General features: G+C 37.5%; 2 protein-coding genes across 2 annotated transcripts in view; one reads left to right on the top strand and one right to left on the bottom strand.

The window, feature by feature from the left end:
• Positions 1–15,884, top strand: part of LOC106173920 (zinc finger CCCH-type with G patch domain-containing protein) — a 118,188-nt gene that overhangs the window by 31,227 nt on the left and 71,077 nt on the right. The gene's annotated exons all lie outside the window — the stretch shown is intronic.
• LOC106173932 (uncharacterized) lies at positions 12,660–15,252 on the bottom strand. The gene is made up of 3 exons (XM_013555272.2): positions 14,781–15,252; positions 14,437–14,549; positions 12,660–13,089 (listed from the first exon to the last, which is right to left on the bottom strand). The coding sequence occupies exons 1-3, from the start codon at positions 14,851–14,853 to the stop codon at positions 12,829–12,831; spliced, it is 447 nt and encodes a 148-aa protein (XP_013410726.2). The 5' UTR covers positions 14,854–15,252; the 3' UTR covers positions 12,660–12,828.

The following is a 15,884-nucleotide window of genomic DNA, read 5'->3' on the forward strand; positions in this document are numbered from 1 at the left end:
ATAAAGACAGAAAACAAGGAATAAGAAAGAAATCAGGGAATACAGAAAATAAGGAATGGAAACATACAAACGGAACAGACTGAAAATATGACAAAATAAATAAAAATTTAAGAAAATAAATACTACTATTACATCCTCCCCCCTTACATGAAAGCTGGTCCTACAGCTTTAAAATTACTGACTCAGTTCGTTTTAATTTTTTCCGTTTCTTAGAGATTTTCTGGGTTATGGTATTGGGTTTTTACGGGATCTAGTCAAAGGGCCCCGATAAGTAGAGTTGTCACTGTCTGAGTCTGATGAAGAAGAAGAAGACGGGACAGGTGAAGGATTACTTGAGATTTTTTTCTGTTTTCTTTTTGATGGTATTGGTCTATTGACGGGGAAAATGGGTAAGGATGTTAAAGGAAGGAGCATGTTCCGATGTAAAGTTTTTTCTGAGCCTTTGCCAGTCTCCGGCTTAACCACAAAGACTGGTATGTCAGTATTGGGTTGATTTATTACCAAGAATACCTCTGGTTTCCACTTGTCAGCTAATTTGTTTTTTCCTTTCAGACCTACATTCCTCACCAATACACGGTCACCAACTGTAATGCCAACATAATTCACCTTCTGATCGTAAGTTTCTTTCTGTCTGGTTTGAGATTTGTTGATTTGCTGAGAAGCCAGTTCATAAGCATACGTCAACTTCTCTTTAAGTTGACACACATATTCCGGATAGGAGGACGATAGGACGGGATCTTTAGGGTTCTGAAATAGGAGGTCTATAGCTAATCTTGGATGATGGCCAAACATCAGAAAAAATGGTGAGAAGCCAGTAGTTTTGTTCTTTGTGCAGTTGTAAGCGTGTACCAAGGACGGAACATATTTTTTCCAGTCTTTCTTTTCATCGGGGTCAAGAGTACCTAACATACCCAATAAAGATCTGTTGAACCTTTCAACCTGCCCATTCCCCATAGGGTGATACGGAGTTGTTCGCGACTTCACTATTCCACCTAATTTACACAATTCTTGTATTGTGTCTGACTCAAAGTTTCGACCTTGGTCGCTGTGAAGTCTCTCTGGAAAACCATAATGCACAATGAAATTATTGTACAAAGCTTCAGCTGTAGTCTTGGCGGTCTGATTTTTAGTTGGTATAGCGAAAGCATATCGGGTAAAATGATCGGTAATGACAAGAACATTGCCCACACCACCTTTGCAATCCTCAATAGACAAGTAATCAATGCAGACCAACTGCAATGGATAAGATGAAGATATAGAAGTGAGGTAAGTGTCTTGTTTGGTAGGGGACTTACGTACAATACACCGCCCACATTGTGACACATGCTGTATGACGTCACGAGTCATACCAGGCCAATAAAATCTAACCCTCATCAAATCCAGAGTGCGCTCACGACCCGGATGTCCCATGCTTTCATGACAACCAGTGATTGCCTTGGACCTGTAGCTTTGTGGAAGAACCAACTGGAAATTTACATTACCATCAATCTTTCTTCTTCTGTAAAGGACATTTTCTCTAAGAACAAGTTTGGGGAATTCACGTTTGAAAACATTCCCTTCAAATCCAAGTTTGGTATAATCTACTGGTTTTCCCTGCACTGCTGCTACTATGTGTTTCAATACAGGATCCTCACCTTGAATCACACTCCAATGCTGCATTTGTTCAGAATTTTGTTCACCTGAAACACTATGCGCATCTATCAAGGACGTATCTTCCACAAGACCCATCTGAAAAATGGCATGAACACTTTGAGACATGATTTCTTTGCTAGCTTCAGGCCACTCGATCCTAGAAAGAGAATCAGCATCAACATTAGATTTGCCAGATCTATACATGATAGAAAAATTGTAATTGGACAACTGAGAAACCCAACGATGCCCCGTTGCGTCTAATTTTGCACTTGTCAAGAGGTAAGTGAGAGGGTTATTGTCTGTATAGACAGTGAACTCGTTCCCATAGAGGTAATCATGAAATTTGTCTGTGATAGACCACTTGAGAGCCAGAAATTCGAGTTTGTGTGCCGAATAGCGAGATTCAGCTCCATTTAGTAATCTGCTAGCAAAGGCAATAGGTTTTCTGACGCCATCTTGAACTTGATATAAAACAGCACCTAGTCCAATTGCACTAGCATCAGTGTGTAAAATGAAAGGTTTTGAAAAATCAGCAAAAGCTAAGGTGGGTGAAGATATAATGCATTCTATAAGACGTGAAAAAGCAGAAAGTTCTTCCTCGCCCCATGTGAAGGAAGCAGATGAAGAAGAAGACTGACTGTGACGTCTTCCCTTTTTCACATTCACATTGCCTTTGGTTAGATTATGAAGGGGTTTAGCTATTTTTGAGAAGTCCTTGATGAACCTTCTATAGAAACCCACAAAACCCAAGAAACTCTGAACCTCTTTGACATTTTTGGGAATTGGCCAATTCTTGATAACCTCAATTTTTTCTGGGTCAGTTTCCACCCCCTTTTCTGACACCACATGTCCCAGATATTTAATGGATTTCTGAAATAATTTGCATTTTTTTGGTTTGAGTTTTAAACCTGCCTCATGCAACCTTTGGAATATTTTTTCAAGTTTTTTCAAATGTTCCTCTATCGAATTGCTGAAGACAATTATGTCATCTAGGTAAATGAGACAATCTGTCAAATACAAATCTCCCATACACGTTTCCATTAACCGTTGGAAAGTAGCTGGAGCATTGGTGCACCCATATGGCATGCGTGTACACTCAAATAAACCAAGATTCCCAACAGAAAAAGCCGTCTTGGGAATATCTGATTCCTCTATTTCAACTTGCCAGTAAGCAGATTTTAAGTCTAACACACTGAACCAAGAAGCACCATGAAGAATGTCCAAAGTCTCATCAATTCGAGGCAAAGCATAAGAATCTTTGATGGTTTTTGAATTCAGTTTTCTCAGGTCAATACAAAACCGTAGAGCTCCATCTTTTTTTCTTACAAGCACCACACCTGATGAATATGGGCTTTCAGACCTTCTAATTACCCCCAGTTTCAGCATGTCCTGCAAATGTTCTCTTACTTCATTTATCATAGATGGAGGTATTCGACTGTGTCTTTCGGTAAAAGGCAGGTTATCCGTAAGATTTATGTGATGCTTTGTGATGTTAGTGTGACCTAAATCTAAGTCATTTTTGCTAAACACAGACTGCCATTTTTTTAACATGCAAGTGACTTTTTCCACTTCACTGGGTTTTAGAGTTTCTGAAAGGTCAGTTTGAAATAGCTTTGGAATGTCAAGGTCTCCCTCAGAAGAACAATGATTGAGACTCTCTGGAGAAAGGATATCCACAGGATACAGTTCAGACAAGGCAAATTTGGCAGGGATTGTAACTGGTTTGTCTGAGTAGTTGGTAACCTCTATTGGAACACGCTGTGATTTGACTCCAGGTTTTAACTCAATCAGACCTGGGGAGATAACTAATGTACCAGGTAAATGTGAAGAGCTGCTCTCATCAGCTAATACCCGGATATGCATACAAGAGGATGCTGCTCTAGTTTGTCCATGAATTACCGTACGACAAGAAGGTTTTACGGTAATGTTCTTTGTGGAAGTGACAACTCCCAATGACCCTTGTTTCTGAAAGAGAGCATTTAAAGAGACAATGGCTTTAAACACATTTTGCCACACCACGTCTACGTCCCTTGGAACTGTCTTGCCTTCTAAAATAACTTTCAAAACGTTGGTGCCTATGAGTAATGGAACTTTTATGTGATATTTGTTGGTGGGTACCACTAACATCAACACAGGAATGGGCGGTTCCTGTAATCCGGGAACTGAAAGATTCACTTCTGTATAGCCAAGATACTGCAAAGTAGTTCCACCAGCTGCTTCCACCTGAATAATATGATCTAAATCAAGCACGTCTAGCTTGAGGTCATCACACAATTGCTTAGAAATAGTACTGACCATGGAACCTGTATCAAGTAAGGCCAAAACAGATTTGCTATTGACACTAACAGATGTCTCATTAGCTCTACCAACCAATCGCTGAAGTATAGGTTTATTGGCAACCTCAGGTTGGTATATCTTGTTTTCAGTCTCAGGTTTGTGAGGCATGAATTTAACACAATCTACAACCTGCCCCCGTTTGTAGACTGTCTTGAGTTTTCCGGACACTCAGTTTGTTTGTGTCCTATTTTTTTACAAGCAAAACACCTACCTGTGAACTGTCTACGTGCAGATGCCTTTTCTCTATCCAATTTATCCAATCTGTTTTTTAGAGTCTCCAACTGAAAAACAAGATCATTCAATTTTGACGTCATGTCACTTGTAACCGTGTTTTGTTGAACACTAGCAGAACTTACCTGTTCTTGCTCTGCTATCCTGGCTGCCCTGAGTAGTTCATGATAACTTGCACCAGAATCATATTTGTGTTTTATGCTAAATTTGATGTTTGTTGAGGACAACCCACTATAGAATTTATTGCGCAACTTCCTCCTTACCTCCTCAGAAGTAATAGGATCTGCCCTGCGTACTTCCCCTAGTAAATCCTCCAACCTACAGGCCCATTTCGCGACAGTCTCAGAACTCACCTGGTTGGCATTGTAGAATTTCTGCAAAGCAGCTTCTATTGGCAAAATTTTTCCGAAGACCATATCCAACTTCTCAATTAAGAGATCAATTGTCATCTCTTCGTCGAGCGACATATCCATGTTGAGCAATATATCAGCAGCAGTTCCTTTTAGGGATCTGCGTATAGCTAAAAAGATCATTGCAGAAGGATAGACACCCTCTTTAACCAGACTCATGACTTCGTATCGCCATTGTTGATATGATGACTCACCCTTTCCATCATCACCTGAGAAATAAGAAATTTTGGGTGGAACACCAGAAGTATTAGAAAAAGTAGTGCCACCAGGTGTACTTGACACATTCTGAATAGGAGCAGAGGCCACTGCTGGACTAGAAGCTGAAACAGTTTGTCTGGGATCAGATGATACTGTTGGTGAATGAGCTGGAATATCAGACTCAAAAAGGCGATGGACAGGTCTTTTAGTTGAATGAGTTTCCTGAAATTCATTTTTTAAAATCTGAAACATCAAACGCTTGTTATCAAGGGACATTACACTCAACATATCCTCCATGTATTGTGCAGGTGTTTTAGCTGAGATGTCAGAAGTATCACCAGCCGCTTCAGTAATTGTCTTTTTTCTTGGAGTAGGTTTTGGTTTTTTTACCCCTAGAACCTCAAGACAGTTAGATATCCCCTCTAATTCAAGGATCTCCGGTTCTTGAACCGGTAAGACTCTTAACCTGTTACCACCAAACTGGTGATTATGAATTGAATCAATAGCTTCAACCACTGTTTCAGGTAACTCAAAAACAACAAACGCCCTATTCCCTTCCAGTGTGTATAATTTTTCTACCTTGCCTATCACCAATCGTTTTTCAATGTATTGCTGTAGTGAATCTGGATCATAAGAATCAGGCAAATTATGAAAACAAACAGACCGATCACTGAAAAGAGCCATGTTTGAGATAGAAGTCTGAAATGCACAAGGTAGAGAAAAAGTTAAGAATCTCAGGGCTGAAATTGCACAAATAATAAATGTTGAAATGAAAAAAAAACTTTGTATATATATATATTTTTTCAATTAAATCAAAGAAAACTTCACACACAAATTGCGTTAGGATGCTCTAACACATTCAGAGTACCACTGTATTTAACTAGTGATCACAGCAGTGATGCGTGCACAACACAAATTACAGTCACAAATAATCCTACAATCAATGTATGCAAACAAGCAGCATATACTTTCACAGTTCAAACCAATCAATGAAATTTGGCTTTTAAACTTTATTTATACTGAAAACAGCCATCTAAGAAAATTAAAAAAAAAATATGTATAAAATTCAAAGAGGAATGAAAAAAAATACACAAACTACCTTCACTTAATATGAGCTAGTCTGACAACAGGTAATACTGAACTGTACACTACTCATTCTATCAAGTGAAAACTGTACACTACTCAATCTAGTAAGTGAAATGACTATAATTATATACTCTTGACTGAGTCCGCTGCGTATTGCTATTTATAACAACACCCAAATTTGTACTACGGTTGACTGAACAACGCCCAAATGTGCACTGCGGTTGACTGAACAACACCCACAAACGGGTAGTATGAATGCTACAGTTCAACTGTGGAAACGATGGAAATTCAGAGTGTGAAATAAATCAAAACTATTTACAAATGTACTAGTAGGGATGTAATATTTACAAGAGTTGAAACGATAGTAACTCAGAGCGTGAAATGAATCAAAACTATTTACAAAGGTACCGTTAGGAATGCAATATTTACAAGTACCTTTACAATTGTCCAATTGTCCTATAGATAGCTATCGTCACTGACAGCTTCAAGAAGTGTCTCGTAGTAAGCTTCAGCTCCTCTAAAACTGTCCTATGAATAACCGGTCGTCATTGACGGGTTCAAGCAGTGTCTCGCAGGTAGCCTCAGCTTCCTCACAATGGTCCTACTGTCTTATAAATAACCGATCATCATTGACGATTTCAAGCAGTGGATCGTAGTTAGCTTCAGCTCCTGGGTGTCACAGCCGGCAGCTTCAAAGTACGAGGTGTATACACCAGAAATGACGGATTTCACAGCAAACACATACACCAAGACGGAGATCAGGAAAATGTCCGTTAGAAAACGTCTTTGTTTTCTTCACAACAGGCTTTGTCGGCGGTCGTACTAGGCGTCCCCAGATGAAACGTCGACTCAACCAGTTTTTTAACACCAAGGAATCACCATTCGGGCTACCATTAGCTCAATGAGTGGGATCGACCAACTGCAGATACGTGTTACGTGACTTCTCTTTTACTATCGTAGGTCCCTGTTCGGGCGCCAAATTGTAACAGTTTTTATTACTGTAAAATAAAAGACAACTTCAGCCTACGAGATCTAAGAGAAAGTCTTTATTTTTACATAAATTACATAGTTTGCTAAATAAATATTTAAATTAAACAATATATTGATAATAACTAAATAATGAGAGTTAATCAAATAATATATGGCTAATATAAATTAAAGATAAAAAGAAAATAATTTTACCTGTAAAATAAAAGACAACTTCAGCCTACGAGATCTAAGAGAAAGTGAGGAATCGGACAAAGGAAATTACCGGTTAGAGACTTTAAACCAATGAAAAGCAAGAACGTATAAAGACAGAAAACAAGGAATAAGAAAGAAATCAGGGAATACAGAAAATAAGGAATGGAAACATACAAACGGAACAGACTGAAAATATGACAAAATAAATAAAAATTTAAGAAAATAAATACTACTATTACATAACTATAGCACAGAGTTAGTTTCAGTCATCATCGTCATCTAATTATCTTCTTCTCCTTCCTCCAAACTGACCAATTCTCCCTGAAATAATGTAATGAGGCAGCTTAGTTGCTTGTACAATACTGCTGAAAAAAATAACCCAAAAAGGGTACATGTTCTATCAATTTTTTTGTACCGGTATAAACCATATTGTATATGTGAAAACACAGTATATGTAAGAAGCTTATTCTAAACATAATGAAAAATAATAATTCAGTGGTGTATAAACATCAGGATAAATGTCAAAATTACTTTTTCCGGTTATTTTTTTATCAAAGAAATAATAAAATGTGCAACTTCGTAACTTCCAATTTGTCGTCTGCAATTCTCATTTCTTTACTTTTTCAGTTGCATCCTGGTCCTTTGGTAAGAAACACTTATATTTAATATTTAAATGTCCATTTAATTTGTATGTGGTGCTTCAAGTCCATGGGCTTATTTTCGAAGCATTTGCCTTTGAAATTCGAATAAATTTGAACAAAAAGATTTCCTTTTACTTTATTTATTTATACTTTTCTGTTTTTGTTTCTTTTCTTAGTAAGGCACCTTAGTGACAACCCCGAAAATCAACACACTTTCTCATGAAAACATTTGTTTCCGCAGCAACAGACTAAAATTAGTGATCACTGAAGGAATCACTAATCGTGCCACTGCAATATTCTGAAAGCCACTTCCTCGTTGTAGCATTTTATGCGGCAATTTCAAACATTTACGATAGATTCCTTACAGACTCGATCAAGCGAGTGGTGGCAGTACATCATTTGCCACACGTACAATGGGGTATTTTCCATGATTTCCCACCTGATACCCCTATTTTGAACGGCAGATTTAGAGAAGGTACAGGGTGCTTCTGACTCTCCCCTTCGAATTTTGTCCCCTCTTGAAATTCGAATTTTGACGAGCTGAATCATAATTTTAAACCGTACCAAATGGCACCATTCTCCCTCTAAAATACCAGGGGGAGGAGGAGGTCGGCTTCGCATCCTCGGAACCTCCCCCACCCTTTAAATAATCCTGAATCCGCCCCTGGGTCCGTGTTTTTTGTTTTTTTAATGGATAAAGTTCTGGCCTGGTTTACGCTTGAGATACAAAAATGAACTAAAGCATAGAAATGTACTTATTTTATTTTTTGCAAAATATATGAACGAGAAACATGCAAGTGTTTCATAAACTTAACAAAATTAGGAGCCAACGTTATACAATATTGGTAAACATAGATAAGAAGAGCAAGATTTCAATATGATATCTATGATGATATATGAAGGCAGTTTCAATGTTCCAAGGAAATCTGCACTTGGTCGTCAGTACCGTTGCAGTAGTGACCGCCGTGGACTGTGGGATTTTAAATCTTAAGCTATATACATAGTTATCAAATTAAACGAGTCGCAAAACAACCTGGAGCAAGACCGTGGGAAGGTGATTTTCGTCAATGAAGTCGAATCCAAGTCTTTTACCTAGAGTCATCCTCACCTTCTTCGTTTTCATCTTCAAGCAACTTCATCAAATGACCCTGAAATGGCAATGAAGATTTTGTAAGTATATAAAGATACCAAATTGATTATTATACAGAAGAAAACAATATATTGTTAATAAGATTGTTATTGGATGTTGAATGACAAATACGAAGAAAAGAACACGGCAGCATTATTGACATAAAGCAAAAAAAAAAAAAAAAAACGACGACAGGGCAAAATAAAAGTCTTACTACTTTGATGCATTATTACATAATGCTTAACAGCAATATCTTTACTGTTTAAAGGTATACTACAGGCAGCATGGACATTCAGAAAATGTATCTAGCACAGGGCCTTAGGCCCACTGAAAATGCCAATATGTCAAAATTGAAAAAAGAAAACACACAAAAACACAAAAAATGCAAGACGCCGAAAAAAGTATAACACCTAGCTGTTTTTCGAGCTCAAACTGTATTTAAAAGTCCCAAAACCACTTCAGAAAGTTTGGTGATAGTGTGTGCATAAAAACGTATGAAAAATAATAATAATCATGCTTACAGCTAACGATAACAAGCTTTTGAAAGAAACACGTGATAATTAACAGCGCAGTTGAAATATAAGAACAATAAATAACCAACAAAATTTGAATTTGAATTTTGATTAAAATTGGAATTATAAACAACCTACCAATTTATTTTCAATCACATCGTCTAACTTTTCCATTTCATGATTTCTTTTTTCGTCCTCGAGGTCTGCACCTCGCATAAAGCGACGACGTCGACGTCGACGACCTGTCCAGCCTAAAATTACAGAGATTATACTTCCAAGTGTGTCTTAACGTATTTCAGTGTAGATGAGGTTTGAAATATGTACTATTTATACCTTTCAACTCGAGTTTTTTTTTCTAAACATGAACAGTGAGATATAACAGAATCTTCTGACGAAAATGAAATATGAAGAACAATTGATTCTTCTTGATAATATAAGAATGAAAAAGAGAGACACGAAAGGCAACGCACCTTCCGAATCAGCGAACATCTGCACGACTAACAAAGTCACCAGAAGTAAGGCTAACACTCTGTACTTGTCCATGTCGATGTGGATTTGTTTTTTTTAACCAACAAACGAACTAAATGTCTACAGGTCTAGTACAAGATGTCCATCCTTTTTATACCATGCGGGACATGCTTATGCAGTTGTTTGGGATTAGAAACCGGTCATCAGTCCTTTTAGAAACACATATATAAATAAATCACTAAATCACCTTCCCTTAGCTTTAAAGAGTCCGTTTTTATAAAGAAATGCAATTTGTGGTTTGATTTGTTAAACAAATTTACACTTTTTTTAACCAACAGATGAACTTTGTGTCCACTGGTTCACCACAGGATGTCCATTCTTTATGTACCGTGCAGGGCAAGAAGTGCTGGTTGTCAAGTTGTTTGAGATTTAAAACCGGTTTTTGTGCTTTTAAAGGAAAGTTTGGCGTAGTCAAACGACATTTTATGGCGACAACAATCTCCAGAGAGCTTATTTAAGCACATGTGCATTCTGCTCATGCTCAATTGTGCCCTAGAGGGGTAATCTCCTTAGAGGCACATGTTGCTACTTATACCATGGGGCATCACTGCCTGGCCTCATTTTGCTTGATTCATTCTGTTCATGAGCATGATACAATTAAGCTACAAGTTATCTCAAATCTATAACTGAAATCTTCAGTTCAAAAAATTTCATTTTACCTAGGTGCAAGCTAGGATGGCATGGCAATTACAGAGAGTTCACTCTTCCAGCTGTTTTCAGCATATGGGAAAAACTGAACCTCCCCCCTTCCTTTGTTAAAAAAAAAAAAAAAAAAGGGAGTAGGGGTTAGGTCACCCGCTAACAGCATTGTCATGCCGGTACTTATGTAGATTTGTATTGAGAATCCTGCAATAGGCAATGCATCGGCCTCGCCTTTGCAATCAGACAAGCTGAATTGGATGCTATACTGTAGCTTATACTGAATCACTTCTTAGGGTAACTAGTGTTATTGAATATTCGACATAGTGGGGGCCTCTTTGCAACCCCACAAATGAAATTTGTGCAAAATTGTTGGTAAATAATAACTTTTGCTGACTCGTCGCATCATAATTTTTAGGATGATGAGTCTCATTGAATATTTGATATATAAGTTTTATCCCTAAGGCCATAACATTTAATACAGGCAACAATTTGCTACATTGTTATTATTGTTAAAACGATTAGGATAGAGGGGTTATATAATAAAAGCGGCCTGGTTTGGCCAAATCACGAACAAACAATATTCCTTGTTACCTTCTTTCTTGCTATGAATGAGACTATAAAAGTTTGTGGTACACTGAGTTGGAGGAGACATAAAGGCCCATTTTTATGACTTAAATGTCAAGGAACTGACTTTCATGCAGGTAACAGTAAAGAGACCATCAGTCAGATAATTGTCAAGGCCTTGAACTAATTTTGCTGGCTGCTGTTTTCTAATAATCTATCTCGTCAACTCGTCAAGCTCCGAATACAACCCCTAAAGTTGCGTTTCATAAATAATTAGTTTGGAAATACTCCTGTGGAAGGATTTTTCTCGTTTTGGATATAAATGGTGCTGTGAATACAGTTTTGCCTCAATTAAAATTGTCTGTTATTTATTCTTGTTGGGTTGACTCAGTACCAATGCTTTGTGTTCATGTTTGACTTGCACTGGCTTTCAAGACAAATTTCAGTCTTTGATGTTTTTTATTTAATAAAAAAGGGATTGCTTTGAAACAAACAGATCTAATTTATGGCGATGATTACCAGATGTCCACTGATATAACTTACATGTACTTAAGCATATAAATCACAATTACACTGAAATAATCTTATGGACCGTTTGCTCCGTTTGCTCCCTAGGACTTGAGTTGTTTCTCACTATTTTTACTATTGTACATGTAGACCACGAGAAAAAAGCGATGTCCGAACGGTATTCGAATACCATATGCTGTGTCTGTGGAAAGGAAGGCGGCGGAATTGTACGAAATCGGACGGGCTAATGTAATATATAGTCTTTACGATTTTGTTACTTTAAGGTAAAACTTTGCACACATTTTTTAAATCGACAGCCCGTCGGCAGTTGCAATATCGTATATGGAATTGCATGCTACATACCTGGGAGATGTGTCAAAGACGATTATCACTTAACGTTGAAGATATATTTGATATAGCAATACTACTCAATTTCTTTACACTAAACCTTACCGATTAACTTTACTCCTTATCTGTTTAGGTCACCACTCTAATGTAACATTACTTATTTTGATCTATTTTGAAAATATATAATTAAGGCAACGACATTCATGGATGCGATTAGAGTTAATTTAGAGGAGGTTTGATATTTAAACGCAATAAATGCCTCTTAAACTGAAGAATAACTTTTGTGAAGTGTTTTGTGACTTTTTAAGGCTAAATTGTACCAGTGCTCAAGATCACTGTTAAAATATCATTTCAAAGGAGCGACCGCGTGACTTTTAGCAGTGAGTGACCTTTTAATTAATTATTCTAAATTTGAAAATAGTGTAAAATTACTCGTGAATATAATGGTAAATGAACAACAGACCCAGAGTTGCCAATGATCTAACGTGAAATTTGACTAGGTATATCTTTAGAAATGGGAAGGTTAATCGTATTTGTTATTAAAAATTGGTGGTTTGGGAAAAATTACAATTGAGAAAAAAGTCCGGAAAACCTTAATCTTTTTTTATAATCGACCATACGTTGAATTCGAAATTGACCGAAAATTAAATAAAAAGTGGGACTGAAAATTTGGCCCTGATTTACGCTTGCGATGCAAAAATAAACTAAAGCATAGTAGTTCAATAATTTTATTACAAAATACACAAACGCTTTTAAAGGAGCAACATGCATTGCTAAGTGTTTCAGAAACTTAACACAATATAGATTCAACTTAATACAAAATTGGTAAACGTTTAAACAGTAAGAATAAAGTGACATTATTATATTTATAATAATCAGTATCAGTGATCCAAAATAATGTGCGCTTGGTTATCAGCGTCATTGTACGTAGTAGTGTTGAGATGACAGCCGTGGGCTGCGCATGTAAGGGGGTTTAAATCTTCGAGTAAACAATTAAACGTTGTGTCAAAACAACTAGGACGCAACAGATTGTATGTAGCAACGTGGTTTCTTGTGAAATTCTGTTCTTCATATAAATTCATGTATCCAGACTCGTTTTCATTTTCTTCGTTTTCATCTTCAAGCATCTCGACCAATTTCTCCTGTAAAGCAGAAAAATGAATCTATTTGAAAATTTCATGAAGTATATATATTGATATCAATTTAATTAATTACCTCCGCCGAGGAATTTTTTGTTAATCACTTGAATTCGACTGTTTGTCTGCAGGCCCGTAACCAGCAATTTCAGAGGGGGGGGGGTCAATTTCTGAAAAAGTGGACCTTTTACCATAAAGACCTCGAATACATAGATCAAATTTTACCCAGAGTGGACCTTTTCCCAGCAAAAAGGGTGGTTCTTTCGAACCCCCCGAACTCCCCCTGGCTACGGGCCTGCGGCTTTCTGTCATATCAGTTATGCAGGTAGATAGGTTTTGTTGAAAATTTCTCGATAGGATACAAATGGGCTAAGAAATAATTCGATTTTAGTGGTGATCAGGATCACTTTTTGGACCCAAGAATTTAAAGAGGATTCTTTTTCCACTGCAAGATAGGCCAGAAAATTTTGCAATTTTGCCTACGCATTGTCGGTTTTCCAGTGCCTGAACTTCGCAAGCGCAAAGTAGTGCTTAACAGCATTGTTGCTATGCACCAGAACGGTTGTCACCAAACAGCTGTACATTTCAAGACAGGCCATTGTGTAAAAAGGGGCAGTCGGCACAGTCTTCCAACAGTAAGCCCATACTGGTGTCCTTACGGAGAGGTCGCGCCCAATTCCTTCCAAATCTTACCACCAGGAAACAGACCCTCATGTTCTTACAATTATGCTGCTGCAACTAAGGATCCCCGTTCCGTTCATAATAAAAGCCAGATTGCCCCCAGAGGGCGATGCTTGGCGCTGTCAAACGACATTTTATGGCGACAACAACCTCCAAAGTTTATTTTACGCACATGCGCATTCCGCGCATACTCAATTCTTCCGAAAAGAGATATATATTGCTGCCGCCTCTTTGCAACCCCACAAACGAAATCTGTGCAGGATTGTTTGTATCCCTAAAGCCATAACATTTAATACCGGCAACAATTTGTAACATTGGTAAAATGATAACGATATTGGCGATATTGGGGAGCAAAATTACACAGAATGGACCTTTTCCCAGCACAAATCATTTAAACTAAACCTTACTACGAACGTCGACGCCCAACCCGGCAACGGGCCGCATAAAGCGTTTTTAAGACCCTTTGCGAACTTCAGCCTGACTTTAGCAGGTAACTATACACAACTACCTCTGAAGAAGCCTCTGTGAACAGGGCAACATCACCTTCTATTTGTGTGCAATGAATTGGGAAGCATTAACTTTTCTGAGCACATTACTGGAACCATTTATAAGGCCAAATACCATCTGAATCGCCAAGGTGGTCAAATAACAGTGTAAGTTGAAACAACCTACCAATTTACTAGTATTTTCAAGGGCATCGTCTAACTTTTCCACTCCCTGATTTCTTTCCTCGTCCTCGAGGTCTGAACTTGAAATAAAGCGACGACGTTCACGGCGTCTCCTGCCTGAAGTATAAGTATATTACACATTAAGGTTGTGACCTGTTTTACGTCATTTAGTTTGAATGATTTTAAAAATCCGTTACAGCAAAAGCCATCCAGCCTAGAATTTACCTAAACCTTGATAGTGAAATAAACAGTGAGATGGGACAGATTCTTCTGATGAAAACGAAATATGAATATATTAATTCTGCTTGATAATATAAGAATGAAAAGAAGAAGAGAAAGATAACATACCTTCAGACTCAGCAAACATCTGCACGACTAAAAAAGTCACCAGAAGTAAGGCTATCACTCTGTACTTGTCCATGACGATGTAGGTTTGCCTTTTCAAACAAAACACAGTCCACTGTTCTAGCACAGGACGCCCATCCTTTTTATACCATGCAAGACATGCGTATCAAGTTGCTTGGGATTAGAAACCGGTCATCAGTCCTTTTAAAAAGACATATAGGAACTCAGTAAATCACCTTCACTCATTTAACATTTAAGAGTTTTTTTGCAAAAAAAAAAGTAAAAATGCCATTTAAGTCGAGTACTTTAACTATGAGAGGAGGTGCCGGACCGAGACGTCAAAAACAAGTTGTTTTGCAGCATTTGTGGGCAATGTTGCTATTTCCAAATGTTAATAGTGCCACGGCCGTATACAACAGCACTGGAGCATAGACATTTCATAGTCTTGTGGTCAAAAATCGAAGGTCAAAAATTACCGGGCGGCGGGACATTTAAGGCTACACGGAATGTTTCTTGTTTAAAAATTAAATGTATTTACATTCCTGGATGTGTAAACAGGGGGATGTTTCGTAGTTGCTTATTATCTTAAATAATTAAATTACATATATGATTTTCAATGATTAATTTTTTATTTGTTACCTGTTTCGGTCACCGCAATTTAAGCATATTTTGATCTATTGCGATCGTAAATAACCAACGCGACTATATTCATGAATAAGACTTAGATTCAGTGGAGGTTGGATATGTAAATAACAAAATCTTGCAAATAAAACGAAGACCGTTGTGGTGTACCGGCCCCGTAACTCGAAAGCGTATCACGAATAGCGATATCACATACAGGCTACATTAGGAACAACCCCCCCCCCCCCCAAAAAAAAAAAAAAAAAAAAAAAAACTGATTTCCTTTTACTATATTTCTTTTATATTTCTTCTGTTTTCGTTTTTTTTTTCTTAGTACGGCCCCTTAGTGACAACCCCGAAAATCAACATATCTTCTCTTGAAAACACACTTGTTCCGTAGCAACAGACTGAAATTAATGATCCCTGAAGGAATCATTAACCGTGTCACTAAAATATTCTGAAATTCATTTTTCGCTATAGCATTTT

The sequence above is a fragment of the Lingula anatina genome, chromosome 3 (genome assembly GCF_051362555.1).
Source record: "Lingula anatina isolate TDL-2025a chromosome 3, LinAna3.0, whole genome shotgun sequence".
Lineage (NCBI taxonomy): Eukaryota > Metazoa > Brachiopoda > Lingulata > Lingulida > Lingulidae > Lingula > Lingula anatina.